The sequence below is a fragment of the Urocampus carinirostris genome, chromosome 16 (genome assembly GCF_059441175.1).
Source record: "Urocampus carinirostris isolate Australia breed hairy pipefish chromosome 16, RoL_Ucar_1.0, whole genome shotgun sequence".
NCBI classification, from domain to species: Eukaryota; Metazoa; Chordata; class Actinopteri; order Syngnathiformes; family Syngnathidae; genus Urocampus; species Urocampus carinirostris.
The window spans coordinates 19,659,638-19,685,212 of NC_142364.1; the positions used below are offsets into that span (position 1 = coordinate 19,659,638).

The window sequence follows — 25,575 nt, forward strand, 5'->3', positions numbered from 1 at the left end:
ACTTTTGCTTGTGGTGATTCATAATGACAAAATAAATTTAATCTCTTATGTTAACAACCTTAAAATCAACTTAAAGTCATTTTGAATTTGCTTTTAAAATCGACACCAAAACTAACGTTGGAAACTAAACTTGCCATGTCCGCCGCTAGGTGGCGGTAACGTCCAAGAAGAGGTTGGTAAAAGGCCCATGAAGTTGGCTGACTCCGCTTTCCGTTGGGCAGGTAAGGTAAAATAACTTCTTTCATTAACGGTACAGAAATGCATTTATTTCCCACAAAAATATATAAATGGGCAAAATCTGATACACTCACTGATGCAGGAATCCAAGATTTACCCTGACACACAGGTAACTTGTCATAACTTTGATGGGCCAGTAAAATAGTCAAAGCTTTATGATCATTATATATTTATTATGACAATACTGACACTGCCTGGTAACTTAGTAAATAAATCAATAACTGGTTATTGAAAAAAAAAACGATTTATGTATGAAAGAACATTGAATAATTGACATAAAATTATACGTTATTAAAAGAAACCTTAACCCATTTTCTTAGCTTATAAAGCGTGTTTAATTTATTAGCAGACAATAGAAAAACAAATGTTGGTTTTGAGTTAAAAAAAAAAACATATCGTTGCAGAGCTAGGCAGTCGTCCTGAGAAAAAAAATAATTGAACATTTTATTAATTACAAAATTCCCTTAGGTTGACCTAATTTAAGATACTGTATTTTGTTATTAGCCATTATGTGACAGTATTATTGTCATTATTGCTTAATATTGGCGCCAGTAAACTTTTTTTTATCAGGTGTATTTCTAGAAGATATGTTTGTATTAAATATAACCACCAAACCAAAATCATAAATTTAGACACGGTTATAACAAGACACATTCGATTATCTGTTTTAAAGAGCATTGATGAATGAATGCATAATTTACTCACATTATTGTATTCAGAACACATTGACTCATAACTAGTTCTGAAATCCTAAACTGCCAAATACATAATATGACATTTCACTATAACATTTGTTATAAAGGGATATTTTTAAAAAAATCTTGTAGAATGTCAGAAAACAGAAGATGGTTTTCCATTTTGATGTTTTTACAACTTGATTTTTAATTTTATGGAAGGACTCTGTCTTCCAAACCTTCAGTTTGCTATTTGCGGTCTAGCTTATAAAAACAAAAACAGTAGCCTTGTGCAGATATGAGTGTCAGCTACCATCTAGTGGCCATTTAGTTCCTCTCTTCACATGGTTGATCTGTGCTTTGCCATGTTTCCCCTCCACAATGTTTGTGTGTTTGTATATTTGACTGTGCCTCCCTTTCTGTGCGAGAAAGGAGAGTGTATTTTTTTAATGTACATTGAATGTTTTTATACAGTACTTGCACTTTTGGGTATAGAAATTGTTGTAAGAATAAATTTGGATTGATTGGATTTTAAAAACAGAAACCTGAAATCAAAGGAATGGTACAGTGCCATTAGATAAATGTAATATTAAGGAAAAATATTTATTGACGATTTAAATATTTTCTTTAAAGGCGGGGTGCATCGTTTGAGATGTCCTTAAAAAGGTTGAAAGTAGAATATTTTCTCTATTAAGTATGTGGTTACAATGCCCAACTAAGATAAAAAAGGTTTTGTATATTTTTTCCCATTGTGCCTATCTGCTTTTATTTTACTTCTAGCAAATCTATTTGGGATGCGCAACACATTAGATAGATAGATAGATAGATAGATAGATAGATAGATAGATAGATAGATAGATAGATAGATAGATAGATAGATAGATAGATAGATAGATAGATAGATAGATAGATAGATAGATAGATAGATAGATAGATAGATAGATAGATAGATAGATAGATAGATAGATAGATAGATACTTTATTCATCCCCGCAGAGAAATTCACACTTCCAGCAGCATCCCTGCGCTGGAGAACAAAACAATAATAAAGCAAAAAGAATACAATACACATATACCCAATGTGACATGTTGATACCCAATGTAGCGTGTTATATAGAGTATCTAGATCGTGCTACACAGAATACACACTGCAATAAAAATACGGTAATATGCAATGTTGGGGGTGTGGTTTAAAGTGGGCCTTTACTCCGCCGGGTGGAGGTAAAGAGCCTCATGGCATGAGGAAGAAAAGATCTCCTCAGTCTGCCCGTGGTACAAGACTGTGACAGCAGTCTGTCGCTGAAGCTGCTCTTCTGTCTGGAGATAATGCTGTGTAGTGGATGTGATGAATTGTCCATGATTGACCGCAGCTTTTCCAGTGCCCGTCTCTCAGCTACTGTTGTCAGGCTGTCCAGGTCTGTGCCCACAACAGAGCTCGCTTTCCTCGCCAGTTCATTTAGACGAGAGGCATCCTTCTTCTTGACGCTGCCTCCCCAACACGCTGCCGCATAGAAGAGGGCGCTTGCCACAACAGTCTCATAGAATATTTTCAGGAGCTTTTTGCAGATGTTGAAGGACGCCAGCCTTCTGAGGAAGTAAAGTCGGCTTTGACCTTTCTTACATAGAGCTTCTGTGTTGGCAGTCCAGTCCAGTTTATTGTCCAGCTTCACACCCAGGTATTTGTAGGTCTGGACAAATTCTACACATTCTCCTTTGATGGTTACAGGAACCGGGTGAGTTCTAGTGCTCCTGAAGTCCACCACCATCTCCCTGGTCTTGGTAGTGTTCAGGTGCAGGTGGTTTGCATCGCTCCCATTGGACAATGTTCTGAATCAATTTCCTGTACTCCTCCTCCTGCCCACTTCTGATACATCCCACGATAGCACTGTCATCAGCAAACTTCTGCACGTGGCAGGACTCAGAGTTGTACTGAAATTCCGACGTATACAGGGTGCATAGGAACGGAGACAGCACGGTCCCCTGCGGAGATCCTGTGCTGCTAACCACAGTGTCCGATGTACAGCCCCCCTGTTTTACATACTGGGTTCTGCCTGTCAGGTAGTCCGTAATCCATTCTACAAGGTGTGAGCTAACTCCCATCTCTGTCAGTTTCCTACTAAATTTTAAAATTAGGAAGCAGGACTGGGGAGGAGGGGGGATGGAGTTGGTGAGTGATTTCATGTTCGTCCCCAAGTTTGATTTGTCAGTGTAGCATGAAAATAGTGAAAGTAAGAAAAGGCCTGTTTCAAGTACAGTTCAATCGCCAAACCATACACCAAAAAGGATGAAAAAAGAAGAGTTTGTTTGAGGGTGTTTAAGAAATACACGTATTTGCATGCGCCACATAAGGAGCTTTCAGCTAAAAAATGGGGTATAGACAATCAATACTTCCTACACGACTGGGGTCGGCAACCAGCGGCTCTGGAGCTGCATGCGGCTCTTTGGCACTCCCTGGTGGCTCCCTCGTATCTTTTCAAAAATGTTTGATAATGGAAAAATACACGGCATCTGTCGGTGGACAAACATGACACAACACTTCGTAACATTTTTCGGTATATATAGATATATATAGTATGTGTTGCTTATAATGTTTATGTAAAGATTTCATTTTTTGCAGCTCCAGACATGTTTTTTTTTTTTTTTCGATCCATTATGGCTCTTTCAATATTGTGGTTTGCCAACCCCTGCATTAGATCACCAAATGTGTGTTACCGCTTTATGTAACTCAATGTTCTGTTATGGCACCGATTTGTTGACAAGCTCAAGTGCGTGGAACGAGAAGGAAGGACATCCGAGCCGTCACTCCCCCTCCTCCATGCTCACATCTGTTGCTGAGGAGATCGTAGCCTGACTCCAGACGCGTTCATACTTTTCACAGCATGCCTGCAGCTGATCCTTAGTCCTAAGGGGAAAAACTGGAGAGCACTCATGTTTACATTCCCCTAAAGTCATACGAGGGACCAGGCTGTCTATCAAATTATAAGGGATGTCCCGACGCTGGTGCAGGCTGGTCCTGCTTGGCGTGGAAGTGGGGATTGTTGTGGTGGTGCTGGTGGTTGGCACTGCAGGACAAAGCTTTGATGAGAGGGAAGCCGGCTCTTCCTGCTATGGAGGATTTGACCTGTACTTTGTTTTGGACAAGTGAGTATTTCAGTTTTCTTTCCTTTTTTTGCCTCCTGAACTGATGCAGGAAAAAAAACAATTAAAGAGAGAAAAAAATTTGCACGCCTGCTTACTTGAGCTGCTGCTTTGTCATTCAAATAACTTAGTCGTGTCACATCTTACTCTATAGCTAACAGTTTTTGTCATTAGAATGTGACAAACTGAGGGTTACGTTTTGTTGGATATTTAGTTTACAAAGATTATATGCAAACATTGCTTTAGCTACACAAATGGTTTGAAGAAGTGATTAATGAGTGCCAATACTAGTACCAGTATCGGTGCCCTACCAGCCTTTATTCAGGGTATAATGACACCCATTGGCTTCCCTCCAGTGGTTAGTTTACTATTAGGAAATATAAGTTTAATAAATATCATATTTTCATTTATTTAAATCTAGGGAAAAAATAATATACGGGGGCTTATTGTTTTTTCTCTAAAATTATGAGCCATTTTTGATTGGGAGGGATATCATTTAATGTACTTGTGCTATCAACAACTAGTGTCGTTGTCAATGAATTCCTACAATTAGTAGTGGTATCAATTTGAATATAAGTGATATCCCTCATTCCCAGTTTCTAGCCAGTATATCACTTTATTCCAGACCTATACCAGTACAAGTACCCAATTCTTGAGTAGTCACAGATGGGTTGCAAAATCCTCAGTCACATTAGACACCTGATAATACAGGGATCAGAATTTTCCGCGGATCCGCGGATTTCCGCTGTTTTTGAACCCCAAAGGTCATTCCCGTAAATCGTCTAAATTCGATGAGAAAATATTTTGGGGGGGTGAGGTATGATACGTGACTGTTTCATCACCCCAAGTTAGCAGTTAGAGATCGCGAGAAAAATCGGCAAAAAGAAGCGCAGCGCATTAGATCTATAACACACAACAAATAGATCGACTCCTACCATTGGTCGATAGGTTCGCTGATAACCAATCAGCGGAGCTTTTGTTCAGAGCATTGGCTTTCTCAAACATGGCGCTCCTTCCGGTCTTTTCAAACGGTGAAATGAGTGTTTGAAAAAGTAAATATGAAAATACTAAGAAAAGAAGACGAGGCTTTTGTCTCCGAGATTGATAAAGGAATCAAGAATAAATTTAAGTGGTCATGGCTGGAGAAGACTCACAGACTGACATGTATTTTCTTTAAGCATGTTCAGTTTGTGCATTCTATTTTCAAATTAATGATGAATGGTTATTAATGTATATGTTTTCATATATATTGTTGATTAGTAGCTAAATACAAGGTCCATCTTCATCATCAAAACACAACAACAATGGTGATGGTTGTAACATTGTAATCCCCCAATTGTTTTAAACATCTTAAAACTGAAAAAAATACATGGTTTCTGTTTTGTTGGATTTAATTCAATCTAGTGCAATTTTCACATAGCAAATAAGATAAATGCTCCGCCCTGGACCTGGCCGGGGCCTGCGGCCCCTGGACCCTGGCTATTTCAGCTGAAAATGAAAATCTCCATTCTGATCCCTGATAATATCAAACATGAGTTTTTGTGTTTTAGTTTTTGCCTTGAGCGTCATTTAGTGTTGGAGCGAGATCAATTCAGTTTAAAAGGTAGCAGTCTAAAACCTGCGAAATTGCTCTGGACACTCATAAAACTGTTCTAGTGTTAATTCGACAGCGGTGATTTTGCAGTGCAGCGATACTCAGTAATGATATGATCAAGACTTTGGAATCAAATACAAATCAACAATAACAAATCAACAATAACAACCTTTTAAAGAACAATACAGAGTCATTTTAAAGTCATATGGTAATATTCAAATCATTAAGAACTATTGTTCACCAATCAGTTGACGTCTACATGGCTAGAAAGATAACAACGATTGGGCCAAATTTAAGCAGACTTATTCTAGACAAAAAAAACAATGCATTGAAAATATCAACCTGACAGATTGATCCTTAAGATAAGTAGATATGGTCAAATAAATGCCTACATGCAATATGACCGCGTTTATGTTCCGTGAATAACCACACTATGATTTGAGGACACGCATCTCGCAAATCCGTCAAAAATCACGAGAAGCAAAATTTTATAAAAGAGAAAGCTCATTGGATCATAAAATAAACTTGAGGGATTTATGTCCTCAAACTGCGGCCACGCGTCACTTATGGCAGCTGCAGACGACATCTTTGTCCCAGGCTAGTGAACCCTTTCACCATGAGAGCCAGCCGTTCCAAAGCAGGTTTGGCGGCGCCGGCGCCGGGATTCAATTCACAGGATTATAAATGAAAACAGAAGAGGGAAGAGGCTTGCGAAGGCTCCTTTTGATTTACTTTTCCCCTTCTGGAAATGTCTGCTTCTGCAATATTTGGCAGTATCAACAAAGGAAACGAATAAAAAAACTAAATGCTTTATCCACAATTTATTTTGCTTTATTTATTTATTTATTTTTCAAGCGCAGAATGAAAAAAAAGTTATCACAAGCCCACAACAGGTGTACAAAACAATACCGTGCAGCAGTTGTATACAAGTACAACACACACTATTTAAGTTTGTAAATTTGAAAGCTATATATACTGTATACTGCAGAATGTCGAAGTTTTTCACTATACAAGTAAACTTTGAGTGTGTATAGACAAACTAGAGAATAATATGACATGGAATGCTTTGGATTTTTTCTGTACCCCTAGTGGTGCTAGTGACACACTTTGAAAAAAAGTTAAAAGAAGATTTGCATTAGGTTCTGCAAACCTTGTTTAGTACATTTTAAATAATTATTGTTATTTTCAAACTAGGATTGTGGTTCCATATTTAGGGTTTCAAACTAGGATTTTGAACTTGCGTTTAGGCACATATTAGAGTATTAAAGCTTGATAAGGGTTTTCAGCTAGGGTTTCAAACTTCAAACAAATTTCTGTTTTAAAGACCTTTGTGGGTTTCCAGAAAGGGTTTTAAACTAGGGTCTTGACATTAAAGCATTTTTATGGTTTCAAGCTTAGATTTCAAACTAGGGTATGGGCTCTTTATTAGAGTGGTTACGTTTTCTTAGGGTTTCCAGCTATGGTTTCAAACTAGGGCACAGGCCTATATTAGCTTGGCTTTTAGATTTTACAGCTTGGGATTCCAGCTATGATTTTGGCTCCGTTTTAGTGTCCTAAAGGCTTTTTAGGATTTCCAGCTAGGATGTTAAACTAGGGTTTTTGCTCCATTGTAGGGCTTTAGAGTCTTTTTACTATTTACAGCTGGGGTTTCAAATTAGGGCTTGGGTTTAATATTAGGATTTCAAAGCCTTTTAGGTTTTCCAGCTTGGGATTCCAGCAATGATTTTGGCTCCATTTTAGGGATTTAATGGCGTTTTAGGGTTTACAGCTAGGATTTCGAACTAGGGGTTTTGCTCCATTCGAGGGTTATAAAGCCTCTTTTAGGATGTCCAGCTAGGGTTTCAAATTAGGGTTTTTACCTCTGTATTTGGGGTTTAAAGGTGTTTAGGGCTTGGGCTCTATATCAGAGTATTGGAGCCTTCTTAAGGTTTCCAGTCAGGGTTTCAAACTTGGTTGTGGACTTTGTGTTAGGATTTTAAAGCATTTTAAGTTTCCACCTATGGTTTTGGCTTCAGTTTAGGGTTTCAGTGGCTTTCTTAGGGTTTTTAGCTAGGATTTTAAACAAGGGTTTCAGCTCTGTATTTGGGTTTTAAAGGCTTTTTATGGTTTACTGCTAAGTTATTGAACTGGGGTTTGGGCTCAGTATTGAAGTACAGTATTAAAGCGTTTTTAGTGTTTCCAGCTAGGTTTTCAAATTAGCTCAGGGGGTGAAGCACTCGTCTTGGGATCAAGACCTCGCAGATACCATTCCCAGCTCTTCCGTGTTATATGTCGAAGTGTCCTTAGGCAAGACACTGAATCCTTAATACCCCCGATAAGCAGACATTTGCCTTGCATGGCTGACACTACTATCGGTGTGTGAATGAGTAAGTGTGAAACACATTGTAAAGCACTTTCAGGAGGTCTTCAGTAACCTGAAAAGCGCTATATAACCATTACATTAAGATTTTAAAGCCTTTTAGAGTTTCTAGCCTGGGTTTCCAACTATGGTTTCAGCTTCATATTAGGGTTTTAAAACCTCTTTACAACCACTCCCTCGCTGCGATCTATAAGTAGAGTAAAACTACCCTGTCTCACAACAGTCCAACCCTAGTTCAAGGTGCATATTATTTGGTGAACAATTCAACGCTTGGTGAATTCCGCTTCACAATGACAGGAAGAACTAATAAGAAAGTTCCATTGTATATATTGTTAAATGCGGTTTTATTTAAAATATGTTAAATTATTTGTTTTTTTTATACTATGATTAACAATTATTTACATTTAGATATATTTTTGTAAGGATGATGGTCTCAATTTAATTTTTAGATCTGGCAGTGTGCAGCATCACTGGAATGAAATTTACTACTTTGTGGACCACTTGGCTTACAAGTTTATTAGGTAAGCTGGACTGACCTTTTCTGATTTACAGAGTACAATAAATGCAATGTTGTTTAAAAAAACTCTTTTTATTCTCAGTCCTCAGCTACGGATGTCTTTTATCGTCTTTTCAACAGATGGACGAATTCTCATGTCACTGACGGAAAATAGGTCATGTTAATGAGTTTAATCATGCATTCTCATGAGGCCTGTGTTATTTTGATTTTTTTTTCATTTAATTGTTTCCATATTTTTTTCTACACTTAGGGAGCAAATACGAGCCGGGTTGGAGAACCTCAGCACTGTCCAACCGGGTGGGGACACTAACATGCACCTTGGTTTGTCAAAGGTGAGTCATCTGCAATTTTTCAATAGAAGACAATCCTGAGAACAACTCCATGAGAAAAATCCTTGCTGACTTAAATTTCAGGCCAGTGAGCAAATTTACTACGGCACAGGGGATGGTAAGTTCTCTTATACATACGTAATCTTGCAAGTCTTTGAGTCCATCCATTTACCCATATGGCAGAAACATCAGCTGGAGCTGCAAAAATATCTGTAAATAACCTGAAAAGACAGCTGCCTGTTTCTGTCATTCAGATAAATTATTGTACATAAAGCAGAATGCATAAGAAACTCTTTTGTTTATGATGGTATTCCGCTCGTAAAGCGGTGATATCAAAAATTTCTTAGGTCTACAGTCTGTGTTTATTTTTCTGTCAATTTTCACATTTATTTCTGCGTTTAGGTTTCAGGACGGCAAGTGTTATAATTGCTTTGACGGATGGGGAGTTGAGGGAAAATCAGTTTGATCTGGCTCAAAGAGAGGCAAGAAACTTCAATTTTTTAAATATCAGTAAACATCACAACCGAATGCTTTATTTACCTATTGACATATGCCTCAAGTGTTAACATTTTGACTCATGTCATGAATTACCCCTCATGACATTGATACGGTACGTTTACATGCAGGCAGTAATTCGACCAGAAACAGATTATTGTCAGTTTTTCAATTATGAAAAGCCATCTAAACATTTACAGAAATCCGATTTAGTTATTAGTCCAACTGTTTGACAATTGCGATTTACAATTGTGATTGTTGTTTTTTGTCATTTCATTTTCTTGTAACTCATGTATGTGTTCGCCTTTGAGCAGTATAACTGTTTCTGGACACGTGCAGTTTTCGTCAATGTGTCATACTTTGTTTTGCCACAATGCATTCTGGACTTTTAGTACAAAAACGAATGATACTCCAGCTTCCTTTCTAAAATAAACACCTCATGCGTATTGGTTGATTTATTTGTTTTTTTCTGTTTCATTGTTTTCTCCCACGGCAAAAATGTCTGTCATAGCCACCTATATATAGTGTAAGTCTATGCCTTGGCAAGGCACATACGGACACACCTTGAAAACCTATTGGACACAGCAATGGAGCTTAATTTTGGAGCAAGAAGGAAACAAGCCTGAAATAATTCTTTATTTAATGTCAATAGGTTATGACGTCTAAATGCGTAATGACGTTCCTCTCCCTTCGCCCTTGTTATTGGCTTACTTGCAAATGCCATGAAGACGGGGTTATTTGTTTGTCTCTAGGCTTGGAGTCCAAAAATCTGACTTCTGATCCCATTTGGACTATTCCCTGCATGTAAACATAGTCATTGTCTGCCACAGTACCAAGACTGATGTGTCAGACAACTAAATTCAACATCTGCCCTTTGAGTCAACTAACCTTTGAGGTTGACACTCCTCTCGTTGTTTATTGTCTTTCAACTCAGGCTGGTAGAGCACGCCAGCTGGGTGCCACTGTTTACTGTGTGGGAGTCAAAGATTTCAATGAAACCCAGGTGAACAAGTCAGCAAGAAAAATGTTTTGCACCAAGAAGATAATGATAATAATTATGATTCATCTACAGCTGTCAACCATCGCTGACAGCGCAGACCATGTCTTTCCTGTGACAGAAGGTTTTCAGGCGCTGCATGTGGTCATTGACTCGGTATAAATCATCTCCTACACACACACAGACTTACAAACCAATCTTGCTTAACTGGTTTTATGTTGCTGTAGATCCTAAAGAGGTCGTGCATTGAAATTTTGGCAGTTGAGCCCTCAAGCATCTGTGCAGGAGGTACGACCACAGATATTTTTACTATTTTAAGATACCAATAATATTGTTCCTGTCGTCTTGATAACCGCAAAGTCCATTTTCATTGTAAATTTGCCTGTTTCACACAAGATTGCATGTTGAAAACGAACAAATTCTTGCCAATTGTAACGTATGATAAAAACATGACTACTACTGTATGTGAGTAGTACACTTGTTCTTTGGCAAGTAAATCGCTTGTAATGCTCCTTCAGAATCTTTCCAGGTGGTAATCAGAGGGAACGGCTTTTTCCATGCCCGCGATGTTCAGAAAGTCCTCTGCAGCTTCCACGTCAATGACACAGTGACTTTTAGTAAGTAGCCACTCCAAATGATTCAACTGACAAACATCAATGCCATAAAGGAGGAGTCTAATAGTTTAGCATCAGATATATTTGAAGAATATACATAAAAAAGCACAATGGTTTGGCCTATAGTAGCTAACATTTCCATAAACCCCATCCAAAACCTGTAAATTAGGACGCCTTTAACTCTTATATAAATCCCTGCCATGACAAGCCAAACCGAGCCAAGTTCCCTGCATAATTGCCAGCTAAAGCAGCTAGTTGGAAAAAAATAAATAAATGAAAACCTTAAGAAGCAGCAGATTGCTTTCCCCGTAGTTTCCAGAGAAGCTTTCAAGTTTCACTCTTCAGAAGTAAGTGTGAATAATCTTAACGGGGCACATAAAATCACCCAAAAGACTTTTATAGGAGTGTGGCAGGCTAATGTTGTGGTTGTAAACACATTGAGTGTGAATAACAGTGTGTTAAACAAATAACAATTGGAACGGCCAAAATTCTACAAACTATAAATAGATACAAATCAATAAAATCAAAAATACCATTCAACATTCAAAATCCTCATTGTGGCGGATGGGCCGCAATATTTCCAATCGCTTGCCCAAAAACAACCACATGATCACCGCCTCACCATGCTTAGGATCAGCTGGTTTATTGCTCAAGCCTTCTCAGATGTCCATGGAGGAATCTCGGATCCAGTAGAGACGGGAGCGTAGTCTTTGCAAAAAAAGAACCTCGGCCTTGCTTTCTGGCCTCCCTTCTCACTTTCGTATGAATAAGTGTAATTTTATATATTAGTATAGTTTAAGGAGGAGGCCGATAACCGATATTTCAAGCCGATATTCATTTGCTGTAAAAGTTTAAATATTGCCGTAAGAAATTATTAAATATACAAAACGAAACAAAGCACATTCAGTGTAATTACTAAAACAACTTTTAATAGCCTCTGAAACAATTTACAGCAAATAAATTCGAATTTCAACCCAACTAACATGACTAATCTTTCACTTAAACCAAAAACTAACAGTGCAGGAAATAACATTTGGCTTATCAGCAACTCGTATAAAAGGTACATAAAAATTTAAACAGTTCCCTATTTATTTATTTTTTTTATCAAGAAAAAAAAAGAAAAAAATGTCAACACAACCAACATGACTTAGATTAACTTGAAATAAAAAGTGCATAGATATTTAAAAGGATCTGGCATATTGAAAAGTGTGGGCACTCCTGTTTAAAAACGAAATTGACAAACTAATGTTAAAAGCTCATCACTCAGCCTTCTACTTTAGCATGCTTTATATGCTAACTTTCAATCACAAACAAGCATGCTTCATTGACAAACAAATGTTTTGATAAGTGCTAATGTGTCTCTTAAACACTCGGATACTTATTGCAAGGCACGGACTTTGTAAAATCACAATATTATCAGCAGGTTGATTTCGGTCTTCAGCATGTGTAGTCCGGAAAACTTTTGTTTGAGGGGCTCAGCCATTGAACGCTTCTTCAATCAGAAGGCGCGGGGTGGGTGTAGTGTGCATGAGGGGAAGGAAAATAGGAGGGAAGAGGAGGAGAATTTGAGAGAATGGCAAGGCTTCAAAGTAGAGGTAAGATCGGGCCTAAAAAATTCAGCGTGACCCGACCCGAGTCGCGGATACATAAACCCGAACCCATCCAAACCTGACGGATTAACGTAATTTGATAAACGAGCCTGAAATAAACCTGAAGCTTTAATTTGTCACCAAAGTAAACACAAAGCTTTACTTCGGACCTGCGTACTTCAGCGCAGAACTGTGCGATTCGGCTGAACTATGCCGCTCGGGGTTTACTTGGGGCCGAGTCCCTCAAATCAGGTGTGCACTGCTAGTGCAGAGCCTAATGAACGGTTTGGCACCGAAGTCCGCATTTTGGCGACGTGCAGCGATGGATAGTGAAACTGAACAAAATGGCACAGAAAAGAAAACCCTATTCTGCAGATTAAGAGCTGCAAATAATTCTAAATCTAGCCGAAAAGCAGAAAAAAAGTTTCTAAAGCTTTAGATCTTATCTCTACTTCAAAGCAAAATTCTCTCGTGCTCCTCGAACCCAGTTTAGAATATATTTAATTGGCCAGTCAAATGAATAAAAAGGCCGGCTCCCGATCGGTCAAATTCACAAATATCAGTGCGGATCATCAGCGGACCTCTATTGTGTATTGTATCAGAGCGTATACGCTTGATTTTAAAATTAAATCTAGCTTTCCTGGCTGTCCTTATTGTAAATAAAGGCACCATCCTGGTTTAAGATTGTTGTATTTTTTCAAAATTCCTTCGTTGTGTAAGTCTGTTTAGTCATCTGGTTAAGTTATCATTTTATTAATCAAGGAAATTAAAGACGCTGATGACGTTTTGGATAATTCATTATAATTTAAATCCGCTCTGATGCCAAAATAACCTTAATTTTGCAGTAGGGGAGTTTCTGGTGCCACCTGGGAATTCAGAGTTATCAACAGTTAAGAATAAGAGTGCCTCAATAATTGCAAGACATTACCACTTGGTTCCATTTTGAAGCTTAACAAAAAAGGTTACGTAAAACCTTAGTTCACTAGAGGTTTGTTTCCACGGACTTACATAAAATTAAAAAATCTAAACAGAAAAAAAGGGACACAAACAACATGCAAAACATCTTGGTTGTGATTCAATCACAGGACCTCTTAACATGATTGTGCTCGTGCTGTATTAATTCAAGACAAATTGTGCTTAAAATGATCCAGTGAAAAGACCTTTGGTGGTGAGAGACACCTACCTGCTGTGCCCAGCTCCTGTTTTAGAAGAAGAAGGAACGTAAGTACATTGTAAACATTCCAATATAAAGACACGATACTGTATGTCAGCATCTACAAGAGCTCTCGTCATCCCACCTGAAAATTGCAGAAAAACTTTAGTCATCTTACTTTTCTCTGCAGGTCAGCTACGCTCCATGTCAGCATGAACAACGGTCTAAGTTTCATATCAAGCTCCGTCACGATAACCGCTGTCACTTGCGTGAGTATGTGGAGGACGGAAAGCAAACTTAAGCCTGTGGATCGTAAAATTCCATACAAAAAAACCCCGGAAATGAACAACATCTGTCACGCATACTACACCTTTTATCTGCTTTGTGTTGCTGCTTTTCATCAACTTTGACCTTGAAAAATATTGCAAAATGCGATTTTAAATCAGTTTAATGGCCAGATTTTTAGATGTGTCTTGCAACTTATCCAATGGTAAGCATATTTGCTCCTCTAAAAATAAGTGTCCGAAGGAAAGTTGTTTTTCTGGCTCAAGCTAGCTTAGCTGTCAACGTGAGTGCCAATTCCGATCAGCACATATTTTCATCATCAAGTGCAGACACAAAGTCCAATTCTTTATTCCTGCTATCAAATATGCACATGACTTGGAGCAAACATTAGAATTCTCCAGTTTTAAGTGTCCAGCTGCAGGGTTTGCCAAAATTATCTTGGGAAATCAGGTCAGTTGCTTTACTGAGCGACTGAATTACATTAAAACTATTTTTATTTGGCAGATACTGTTAATGCTTATCAAACCTTTCTGTGGGGAGTTTGCATGTTCTCCCCATGCTTGCGTGGGTTTCCTCCTGGCACTCTGGTTTCTTCCCACATTCCAAAAACATGCATGTCAGGTCAATTGGCCGGTCCAAATTGTGTGTATGAGCGAGCGAATTGTCTGTCTGTGTGCCCTGCGACTGGCTGGACACCAGTTCAAGGTGTCCCCTGCCGACTGCCCGAAGATAACTGGGATGGGCTCCATTAACCCTGCAACCCTACTGAGGGTAAGCAGTGCAGATAATGGATGGATAGATGGATGTTAATGCTTAACATACAAATCATACTCACTATTTGGAAGATTTTAACAGTAACTTTTGTTAAAAAAATAAAATCAAATAGAAATCATAATACTTTTATTACATTTTTGTAAAGCTGTGTTCCAAAATTGTATTTCCATCTTTTTTTTATCTTTCTATTTTATTTACATTTTTATACCATCTTTACACCCTTCTGCCTATCATCCCTTATTCCTTCCTTACTTCGGTCCATCCCTCCTTCCTTCAGTCTTTCATTCCTGCCTTCCTTACTCCCTTTTTAATAAGACAAACAAAACAATTGAAAAAAACTTGATAAATGCATCCAACTTACCTTCCCTCCTTCCTTCCTTCCTTCTGGTTCTTTCATCTGTCCTACTTTCCTTCAATATATCCTTCCTTTTATCTTGCCCTCATTAGACTTATTTCAACAAAATAACATAATGTTGTTATTGTAAAATATGATTGATACATTGCATGATTCAATTCCTGTTTTTTCCTGGCTAGTCCGATGGTACTTTTGTGGCCATCGCTCTCCTCGTCCTGCTGCTCCTGCTCATCCTACTACTGCTATGGTGGTTCTGGCCTCTATGCTGCACTGTGGTAAGATTATTGTCACTCAATTTGATATTTAGAAAATCGTATACCAAAACATTTGGATGAAAAATAAACCCAATTGGGTTTGTTGGGTTTCATACCTATCTTAGATCAAAGTGAACGGACTTTCTGGGTGGTTTTGTTCAAAAAGACCAAAAACAAATGGGTCGTTTTACAGTATAAACAAAATGACTCAGGTTTTAGCAATGTTAAGTACAACCTGACGTGCAGTAAAATGACAGTTGGATGAATACCGTATTACCTCATTTCTGAATTGTTTTTAACAAAACTAACCGATTTCAGATCGGCCAGTGTGTGGATACTTTGAAACAAACTAAATTATCAATGGTTGTTTCAGGCAAATTGGCCCGTTTTCCCATTTATTTTAGACAGAATGAAGATGCCTTTTTGAAACAAATCAACCCAACTAGTGGATCTGGATTTTTAACCATAAGTGGGTTATTTTTCACTAAATATTTTTTGCATGTTGTGGACTTAAGAAAGTAACTGAAGAATTTCATCAACTTTTTTTACACACAGGTCATTCACGAGCCACCCCCACCTTCGATAGACGAAGACTTTTCTGTAAGTGATTTCAAAATATGTACGAAACACTTTATTCACATTTTCTGCTGTTAAGGGCACTCCTTTATGTTCTGCTTTGTTTTGTTCTGCTATCCAACTAGACAATTTTGAATCATTGCATGACTGCTTTTTAAATTGCCCTAATGCAAGGCTGCGCATTAACTGTATAAACATGGACGTCATGTAAATGTTCCCTTATGGTAGGACGACGAGGATGATTTTCACAAGAAGAAATGGCCGACTGTGGACGCCTCATACTACGGCGGGAGAGGAGTTGGTGGCATTAAAAGGATGGAGGTATGAGAGATGGCCATCTGGAAAGCAAAGCCTTGATACTTTCCGAATATCCATCTATTATCTGCACTGCTTAACCTCAGTAGGGTCGTAGGGGCGCTGGAGCCCATTCAAGCTATGGGCAGGGGACACCCTGAACTGGTTGCCAGCGAGTCACAGGGAACACAGAGACAATCATCTTACTCGCTCATTCATACCTGACGACAATTTGGAATCACCCATTACCCTGCCATGCGAGAGGAAACCCACAAGGGCATGGGGACATGCAAACTCCGCACAGGGAGGCGGGTAGCTGGATTTGAACCCATGACCTCAGAACTGTGCCGCAGACGTGCAAACTACTCACCTAACAGCATAGTTAAGGCTATGATTTCAAATACAATTGGATAAATCAATTTTTAGACGACCCTTAAACAAAAATTTTTCCAGGCAAATATGCCTGAATGGCAAAACAATTTTTGAGTTGGGGATTTTTTTTTTTTCATTATTTTAACTATTCAACTTTATAACTCATTTGGGAAGTAAAACGTGTAACCACCAAAATTTACAAGCTAACTTTTTGTACACTGAACAGGTTTAGTTAAGGCAATATCATTAAAATGAATTAAGTAATCATCTCATCTCATTAGCTGCACCGCTTATCCTCAGTAGGGTCGCGGGGGTGCTGGAGCCCATCTCAGCAATCATCGGGCAGTGGGCAGGGGACACCCTGAACTGGTTGCCAGCCAATCACAAGGCACACAGGGACAGACAGGTCACTCGCTCATTCACACCTAGGGACAATTTGGACCGGCCAATTCACCTGACATGCATGTTTTTGGAATGTGGGAGGAAACCGGAGTGCCCGGAGGAAACCCACGCAAGCACGGGGAGAACATACAAACTCCGCACAGGAAGTCCGGTAGCTGGATTTGAACCCACACAGGAGGTTCCCAAGACCTTAGAACTGTGCCGCACACGCGCTAACCACTGCGCCGCCCTTAAGTAATCATATTTAATATAAAATATTCTCTGTTCGCTAGATTTTGTTACAATTTATTTTAACATTTTTGTTTGTCGGATAATGTATTAAAAAATTTACAAAACTAATAATGTTTTACATGAGCAAATACATTGATTATATTGAACTTATTCAAGTAAAAGAAGAACAATAATAAAGTAAGTTAGCAAAAAATAATCTTCTAATATTTTTTTGTCGCAATGTACACAAAAAATTGATATCAACATCACAATTCCTCCATAGGGGTCATAGGTCACTCTTTACATCACTTTTTTTTAGGCCAAAAGCATGGAGATCGCCTGTCTTGGGAAATCTGAGCTCATCAAGAGCACATTGGTTCCAAAATATTGATATGTTACATGCCCTGGATTTCTCTGATAGCTCTCCTATGCTATTCACACCCACTAGTGCCCAAGATAACAATTTGTAATTTAATGCAGGGGTCTCCAACCCTTTTTGAAGCTGAGAACTACATTTTGTTACTAACTAGCGCAAATGGCACCCAGGTTGACATGCCTTTCTTAAATAACAACTTATTATTACTTTGTTGTTCCTATGTTATTCACGGTTTACGGATCCCTTCAGGGTCGTCAGGTTACCAGTTACAGTGGTGTTTCTTTAGCAAGTACAGCCTGGCAGAGCACATCACTCTCAAGGCCGTTTTTTGGGTAGGGGTTTACAGGAGAAGGTTCCTGATCTGACTCAAATACAGCACCTTCATTATCTGGTCGCTGTTGTTTTCGATGTAAAGCATTGTCCCGAACTGCAGAGATGAGTAGAATCTTATCATTAACAACAATGTGACAATACTGATACTGTGGGGAAACTATTTTTTCATGAAATAATGAGTATCAGACAAAATAAAAATAGTCAAACATTGCTAGCCAAGCTCTAGTTCTTAAGGAAAAAACATTATAGAAGAACCCATTCAAAGAGTAACGGAAAATTAACATCCAAATCACAATGCCCTAATGTAAGGCTGCACATTAATTGTATAAACATGGACATCATGTAAATGTTCCCTTATGGTAGGATGATGAGGACGATTTTCACAAGAAGACATGGCCGACTGTGGACGCCTCATACTACGCAAAAGCTTTTAAAAGAGATTCAAACATATAAGATAAAACTACCATAAAAAGGAAAATGAGCTATTTGATATGTTATTGGTTGGTTGGATCCCTTAACCACCAGGGTCATAGAGCACAATTTTCTGTGGTGTGTCTAGGGCAAGTACAGCCTGGTGGCGCCCATCCCTCTCCAGGCGAACAAATGTAATTATTGGAAATAAGGTTAAATAGACTCAGTCTACAACTATTTTTTACAAGAAAATCACAATGACCAGCACTAGTAAGCTCTTTTTAGAACATAATTGCGGGCACTTGAGCTGTCCTTGGGGGAGGCACCACGCTGGAGACCCCTGATTTAATGTGACCAATGAACAAACATTCTTATATTGTGTCATTGGCAAAGCATCTGTCAGCATTTACTTCCTCTTTGCTGATGAAACACATTTCCAAACAAAGGTCCGCTGTGCTCTACAACAACATAGAGTAAAGCTTCATTGCCATGTGCTTGAAACACACGAATGAACATGGGCCGGGGATAATAAAGGTTCACGTTTCACATCTGTCGTGCATGACCAAAATCAAGGAGATAGCAGCAAAAGCGAGTAAGCTCTCCCGTAAGCTCGCAAACAGAGCGATGGAAACTATGCACGTCTTTTGTTTGAAAGATTCTTCTTTAGAATGACACTTTCATGACTCGTCAGCAGCAGCGGTTTAGGACTACTTTTGCGTAATGGACTTTCAAGGTTACTTTGACATCACCGAATGAGCTAGATCCTTTGTAGATTTTTTTACAATATTTATTTGATCCCCATTATTACATTCTGAATGCAATCTATTTTCCAATGTGTTTAAAATAAACCCAAGGAAGAGACTAATATAAAACAATCAAAAATATCCTGGTAATTATACGTCACCAATTTTAGTCTGATTTTTAGATCTATGCTGAAATCATGGAAAATGAACCATTACTGAATATGGAAAGACCTCTGGTGTCCAAACTATGACTCGGTGGCCTTGGTTTAGGGCCCCCTCCTGACATAAGGAGGTCGTTGGTTAGAGCCTTTAGAGCAGGGGTCGGGAACCTTTTTGACTCAAAGAGCCATAAAAGCAAAATATATTAATTTTATTTTGGGAAAGAGACATATATTATGAGACAAATTTACTATAATGCTAAACACGCGCCCCAGACAAAAACTTAGTCTTCAGCACATTTATTTTTGATGATTTGATAAAAATTATGAAAAGAGAATAATGCCAGAGCCCGTGTCCCCAAATCAACAAACATACCAATTTAAACTTGTGTCTTTCTTGCAATTACTCAAGATCGGTTAAACTCACTTTGACCCTTTTTTTCATACATATTGGTTTCAAAACCAGATGTAAGCAGTTATTTTGTAAAAACGTCACAACATTCTGCAAAAAGGGAGCCTGATGTGCTTATCTATGGTGCAGACGGCGTAGGGCGAGAGATGGGAGGGAGTGCTTGCACTTTTTGCATAGCTCCACCCATCCCTCCCACTCACCCAATCAAAAAACTTTAAATTCTCTTCCGGTGTTTTGGCGTATTTACAGTGTGTTCTGTGGATTCATCATAAGGTATCTGAACACTGAAGACAGATAATATAGTGAGGTTTTATATAACGGATTCTTTAGCGATGTACAGCCAGAATGAGTTTTTTTTTTTTTTTTTCGTGTGACACCTTGACTGTAAATTGTAGTGAAAAATGTGCCCTATATATTCTGCCAAGCACTTCTTCGAAATCAGCTTTAGTGTGGCTTTGTGTGTACCTGAACAGGATTAGTAGCTTGCGTTTTGGACGAGATGGAGAAAATTAGCATGCAATCAAATTTGTCTCCGAGCCACAGGTACTCATAGAAAGAGCCATATATGGCTCGCGAGCCATAGGTTCCCGACCCCTGCTTTAGAGGGACATACTTAAACTCACAACACTGGAACCATTTACCCCCACTGCTGAGCGCTCTGCATTAGGGGTTGGAAATGGGGGAGTTCGGTCACCTAATGACTCCTAACGGTAGTTGTTACAACATATTGGTTGGGTAGAACTATTGTCGCATCATTTACTGTGCACCGTCGTACGACTGTGTATGGGAGCCAACCCCATCATACCAGGGGTCGGCCCCCATACCTGATAAGATGACACAAGACGAGGAAAAAGAAGAATATACAAGTTGTAATCATTATAACATTAATTATAATAACAATAATTCAATTTTACAAGCGATAAATAGGTCTATACTTTCTGTTGAATAAAGATTCTGAGGAAGATTTTGATTGAAAAATCAGACTACTCTTTTAATTTCCTATTTTGTTTTTCCTTTGGTTTTGAATGTGTAAATAAGAAAAGAAGGGAAACACAATTATTATGCTATGATTAATTGATTTTAGACAGTTAAATTAAGTCAAAGTACACCAAATTGGCCGTTGCAATTTTCTGTTTTTCTGAAGACAGCCATTAACTGAAAATATTTAGATAACTCCTGAGTTAGAGTTGTTGTGTACTTTAAACTTCAGGAATTGAAGTATGCATCAAGATACACCAAAAAGTGTAGCATGATTAAAAATCACAAAATCAGAAAACAGATTTGAAATAGGATATGGTTCCAATCCTAATTATAAGTGAAAACCATTAAACGGGACTTACCATAGGAAGTTACAGCTCCGAAACGTGTTGAACCCACAGAGTCTTCTTTTTTTCTATCTTAGGTTCGCTGGGGTGACAAAGGCTCCACCGAGGAGGGAGCAAAGCTGGAAAAAGCCAAGAACGCTCGGGTGGTGATGCCCGAAGAAGAACCCGAGCCTGTTCCTTTGCGGCCATGCTATCGCGTTAAAAGAACAGCCCACTCTCGAAAGTGGTATTCTCCAATTAAGGTGCTTTCAAATACACTTTACACAACTGTGATGTCATCGTCAGTGGACAGCAAGTGACAAAATGGTTGCCTTCAGAGATAAAAAGGAAATGGGTGGATTTTGCACCATTGTTTCTTTCAGAGAGAGATAGAGAGACTGAAAGGGAGAGAAAGAAAGATGAATAGAGAAAGAAAGAGAGAGAGGAAGAGAGAGAGAGAGAGAGAGAGAGAGAAAATAGGAAGAAAGAAATAGATAGTAAGAAATAGAAAGTATAAAGAGAAAGATAGAGAATGAGCGGTAAAAAAAGAAAGAGGAACAGAGAGAGAAAGACAAAGAAATAAAGAAAAAGAAACAAAATAAAAAACAAAATAAGAAAGAAAAAAATAGGGAAAGAAAGAAGATATAGAAAGAAAAGAAGGAAAGAAGAGGAGAAAGTGAGAGATAGAAAATGAGAGAGAAATAAAATGAAGAGAGGGAGTGCAAAAAAGAGAAAGAGAAAGGGAGAGAGAAAGAAAGAAACAGAGAAAGAGGGGGAGAAAGCGAGTGAGAAAGATAAAGAAAAAACGAGAGGGAGACACAAGAGAATGAAAAGAAAAGGAAAAAAGAGAGAAATGGAAAGAGAGAGAGAAAGTAAGAGAACAAAAGAGTAAGAGAGAAAAAAAGGAGAGAGAAAGAGAAAATGGAAAGAGAGAAAAAAAAGGAGAAAGAGAAAATGGAAAGAGAGAAAAGGAAAGAGTGAGAAAGCATGTGAGAGCGAAAGAAACAGGAAAAAATAGAGAGAGAGAGAGAGAGAGAGAGAGAAAGAGAGAAAGAGAGAAAGAGAGAAAGAGAGAGAGAGAGAGAGAAAAAAAAATGGAATCCAGCTACAGTTGTGTTTTGATTGGCGCCTTGCTGTGGTAACATCCAGGAGTCATATTTAAAACCGCAACTCATTTTTCTCTTGCGCTTCCTCCCAGCGTAGTTCCACAGGCCTGATTAAAACCCTGGGTGGGCCTTATCCGGCCTGAGGGCGCATGTTTGACACCCTCTGGTGTAAATTGATATGCAGAAAAGGGCCTGCTGCGATATTATTATACAAAACTGAAAAGGGCCAGGACACCGTTTAATTGATTTGCTAGGAAACGGTTAAATTCCACGTCCTTACTTATCAGTCGGCCATAATACGAAGCAGACGTGAACTGAGCACACTGCTGACTTATGGAATCTTTTTCAGCAGGTGTCATTAGAGCTAACAAAAATAATATTTGGGCTGTTTTTGTCTCCGACAGTCAGAATTTGCCATGCGGAACGTCTGGAATTGAAAAACATATACCGGTATATAAGTAGAGCAGATGGCAGTCAGAAATTCACGTCATAACAGTAGCAAACGGAGTGAATTTGATCGAAAGGATTGTTTTGAAGTCAGCGAGTGACACTGTCAGTTGAGTGAAGTGTTTGTGGTCTTTGGACAGGGCAAACTGGATGCTCTGTGGGTTTTCCTGAGAAGAGGATATGACAGAGTGTCGATCATGCGGCCTCATCCCGGAGACAAGGTGAGGCCGACACATATGACATCATGACATAATAGTGAGAAATTGGCACCAAACTTCAGTTCGAACTGCTATTGAGACGACTTGAGTAGTTAAGTATTACCGGCATGCTTTACGGTTCTAAAGGCAATTATAAAACGTTTTTGGGAGGTGCTTGTTTAAGGTTGATTAATTCCTTCCAGATTTTGGAGGGCCTTGTAACAACATGAAATCGAAATAGGGCACTTGGACCTATAATTTAACTTCCTCAGACTACAGTTCCATTATAAATGTCATTACTTATTAAGGTTGATTTTGTTAGACTTTTACATTAAAAAAATGATGCTACGAGGGTTGAGGGGTTGAATTTCACTCGATTTTATCATTTTAAGTGGCGGCACACACAAAAAAAAAGATCTGGATTAGAATAGATTACAACATTAAAATGGATCTGAACCCAAGTCATTTTATTTACAAAATACAGCGTGAATACTAAAATATTTCCGAAATACTGGTAAGTTGTTGGTGCAGTAGTGTATCTTCTTTTCTCTGAGGATAGTTTGGATCCGAAGTCGGGCCTTATTTATCATAATATGAAAGGCAGAAAATAAATATGGAAAACGTGGGGAAAAAAATGGAAGAGTAAACTATGTTAGAGAGAAAATAATTATTTGCAGGAATCTGAGAAAACAGACCAAACAAAAACAGAAAAGTGAGAACCAAAATCATCAAAAAGTAGTTCATAAAAATAATAGTAATCCATAAAACAAAAACAAAAATTGAAAACAGATGATAAACCAAAAAAAAAAAACTGGAAAAATATTGCCCAAAATTGACAAATCGCAAATTGCAACAAACCGTATTTTCTGCAGTATAAGGTGCACCCCCCAAAAATATTTCTTGTCCTACATTTTCCATACATAAGGGGGGGGGGGGAGGATGTTTTTAAGGGTTATTGTTCTGTCTTCTTTATTCATTATCCATTATCCGTTATCGGTCAGTTCATAATACGCTACAAAGCCTAGGAGTCTCTTACTCTCAGCCAAAAGGCCAAGCTAAGGTCCTAGTCTTAAAGCCTTGCTGCGATCATTGCGAATGCACCGTTCCCAGAAGGAACTGCAATACCGGGCCGATGCTTGGAGTGAACAGAGCAAGCTCTTAAGTGAACAGAGCAAGCTCTTATTCGGGGCTACAGTGGGAATGTCAACAGTCAGATAGTTCAGTCAAATGTATTAACCCCTTAACATCCAGACGGCTCGCAAAGAAGCAAATACGTGTCTCAGAAACGTACAGACACGTGTCTGTACGATGTCACCAATCACTCAAATATGTCATTCCACATATTATTAGGAAGGTTAAACTGTTGGGATTCAAGAAATGCCAACCATTTCTTAGTTTCTATTTTTTTTCCACTGGTAACTGTGTCGACAGCGAAGTACGAATTTCGTTGTGGATGGAAACGAGGTTCTTTACTGTGCATATGACAGTAAACACTTTGAATTGAACTGAATTTAAAAATATACTCATCACAGAAACATCAAAATCAGTCTGAAACAAGATACTGGGGAGAATATAAAGCCGGGGTAGCTCACCAAAGTCGTCTTGCAACCATCACGTTCAATAATAATACGCAACCGTGGTCCTCTTACATTCGTGAGTGTAATAAATCCAACCGTGTAAAATATTTACGCTCCAAAAGCACAATAATACCGACAAATAAAAGAAAAAATCCGCCGAGAAGCATCTCTGCGTCGATGGACGTTGCTTGTTGCTAGCTGTCTGTTTTGCCCGATAATTAGTAATAGTAAAGAACGTTTTCTCAAGGCTATAGACCAACCTAACTTGTGATTCACATCTTTTTCGGCCAATTCCAGGCTTTCTTTTGCCCCGCTTTAGCCTATGCGAGCCTGTAAATGATAAAAAGGACCCGCCTTCTTTACCTCCGAATAACTTTAGTCAATAGTGACCGATTCTAATGATGATTGACACATTGGTTAGGAAATGAAACGCCGGTATATATATTCACGCATGCACCGCGGACTACTTCTTCTATGGGGGAAAATGTAGTTGGCGGCTGCTTACCTTAGTTGCGAGACTTTGCGACTCAATATTGATCCATACATAAGGCGCACCGTATTATAAGATGCATGGTCAGCTTTTGAAAAAATGAAAGGCTTTTAGGTGTGCCTTATAGTGCGGAAAATACGGTATTTGTAAAAAGAAAACAAATATTGGTTAACAGATGTCAAACGAAACATCTGGAAAAAATATTCTCAAAAAACATTCAAATCAATTGTTCCATAAAACCAACAGAAAATGGAAAACAGGAAAAACTTGACAAAAGTCTCCCCCCCTCACACCCACAAAAAAAAATATTCAGTAAACAATACAAACACACAAAACTGACAACATCCCCATTGAATAACAAAAAAGGAAAGAAAGAGCATGCCCAATCCCCACCCTCAAGAGAATCCAATACCCTTTTTTTTTACATTTAAATGAAATTTCATAAAGGAGGGAATGGGAATAAAGTGCAGCCATTGCTGGATCCTATTGCACCTCAATTTCCCTATAAACTGTAGTCAAGGTATATTAATGTGTTATTTTAAAAACACATGGACAGCAGAGAGTACCGATAATTTCGTACCAAATTTTTTTCCCTTATAGGAAATTTGATTTGAAAATACAAACATTCAACGAGAAACTGTGACTCGGACAGCTTTTTACCATTAATCGGCCGACAGCTAATTAAGACAAAGTAAGTTATATAACCAGGCTATAGGAACAAAAACAAAACCATTTCCACCAGGAGACCTTTTGTCTGCTGCAGAATTCATTAACTCAGCGTCAGCGTGGCGGACTTGGCTTATT

General features: G+C 38.5%; 1 protein-coding gene across 2 annotated transcripts in view; it reads left to right on the forward strand.

The window, feature by feature from the left end:
* Positions 1-167: 167 nt before the first annotated feature.
* Positions 168-25,575, forward strand: part of antxr1b (ANTXR cell adhesion molecule 1b) — a 31,717-nt gene continuing 6,309 nt past the window's right edge. The window contains exons 1-17 of one of the 2 annotated variants that reach the window (XM_088355792.1): positions 168-226; positions 8,451-8,522; positions 8,601-8,672; positions 8,769-8,850; positions 8,932-8,965; positions 9,250-9,329; positions 10,277-10,345; positions 10,415-10,495; positions 10,567-10,627; positions 10,858-10,956; positions 13,694-13,763; positions 13,886-13,964; positions 15,289-15,384; positions 15,919-15,963; positions 16,168-16,260; positions 21,053-21,217; positions 22,648-22,728. In XM_088355792.1, the coding sequence (XP_088211918.1) occupies positions 8,614-8,672; positions 8,769-8,850; positions 8,932-8,965; positions 9,250-9,329; positions 10,277-10,345; positions 10,415-10,495; positions 10,567-10,627; positions 10,858-10,956; positions 13,694-13,763; positions 13,886-13,964; positions 15,289-15,384; positions 15,919-15,963; positions 16,168-16,260; positions 21,053-21,217; positions 22,648-22,728 (1,194 nt within the window). In that variant the 5' untranslated portion in view covers positions 168-226; positions 8,451-8,522; positions 8,601-8,613. Of the gene's footprint in view, positions 227-3,548; positions 4,052-8,450; positions 8,523-8,600; positions 8,673-8,768; positions 8,851-8,931; positions 8,966-9,249; positions 9,330-10,276; positions 10,346-10,414; positions 10,496-10,566; positions 10,628-10,857; positions 10,957-13,693; positions 13,764-13,885; positions 13,965-15,288; positions 15,385-15,918; positions 15,964-16,167; positions 16,261-21,052; positions 21,218-22,647; positions 22,729-25,575 lie in introns of those variants that run through there. The other variant, XM_088355791.1, reaches the window with a different exon arrangement.